The following is an 816-nucleotide window of genomic DNA, read 5'->3' as shown; positions in this document are numbered from 1 at the left end:
TAATGTGTTGAGACTGAAGACAAAGATGGAGCAACCATCATTTTCAGCAGACAAAGCCTCTTCGGGTGTCACTTTCTCATTAGCTGTAAAATAAATAAAATGTCAAATCGAACAGTATGAACCAAATATGGTAGCAACCTAGCTATTGGTTTTAAATATATAATATAGTGTATTGTTAGAAAACACCCATTTTTTGAATGTAGCATCTAACCTAAATTAATTTATGGTGTGGCTCACAATTTAACTTGTTGCTCTTTCTTTTTATGTGTTACAAAAAAAGTTTCTAAACTGGTCTCTAGAAGAAGCAAACACTCAATTTGCAAACATTATGCCTCCCTTCATGAAGTTGAACTACCACTGCTTACTCTTTTTTTTACCTATGTATGTAGCCCTCTCCTATGCTCTAAATAGGAAGTCATTTTTCCCCAGACATCTGCAAAATGGAGCATTTAGAAGCTCCGGATTGGCATTTAGAAGCTTCAAATTGGTGGACTACTACTGTCATCAAGCCCTTTTTTCATCATTTGTGCTGTTCAACCCTTTAATATATTTGCTTCTTAAAATATCAATACATTTATGGTAAAATTATATTTCACATCCATTATATGGCCATTCTCTTGGAAATACAGGGAAATATTTCCAGCTCCACACTCTACCAGATCATTAAGATTTTTTTCTTTACTAAAAATAAGCTTTCTTTGCTAAAAATAAGACAGCGACTTATATTACAAAGATGAGATGAAAGTATAGATACATTGTTACAGGATACTACCGTGTTTCCCCGAAAATAAGACACTGTCTTATATTTTTTTGGCT

General features: G+C 33.3%; 1 protein-coding gene across 1 annotated transcript in view; it reads right to left on the bottom strand.

Annotated features, from left to right (window-relative positions):
* Positions 1-816, bottom strand: part of WDR93 (WD repeat domain 93) — a gene marked incomplete at its 3' end in the record, with an annotated part of 29,899 nt that continues 29,083 nt past the window's right edge. Inside the window, 1 exon segment of the mRNA XM_072402722.1 lies at positions 1-83. Within this exon segment, the coding sequence (XP_072258823.1) occupies positions 1-83 (83 nt within the window).

Source organism: Pyxicephalus adspersus, chromosome 2 (genome assembly GCF_032062135.1).
Source record: "Pyxicephalus adspersus chromosome 2, UCB_Pads_2.0, whole genome shotgun sequence".
Lineage (NCBI taxonomy): Eukaryota > Metazoa > Chordata > Amphibia > Anura > Pyxicephalidae > Pyxicephalus > Pyxicephalus adspersus.
The sequence above is the reverse complement of the archived record's forward strand: the minus strand, read 5'-3'. Positions and strand labels throughout refer to the sequence as shown.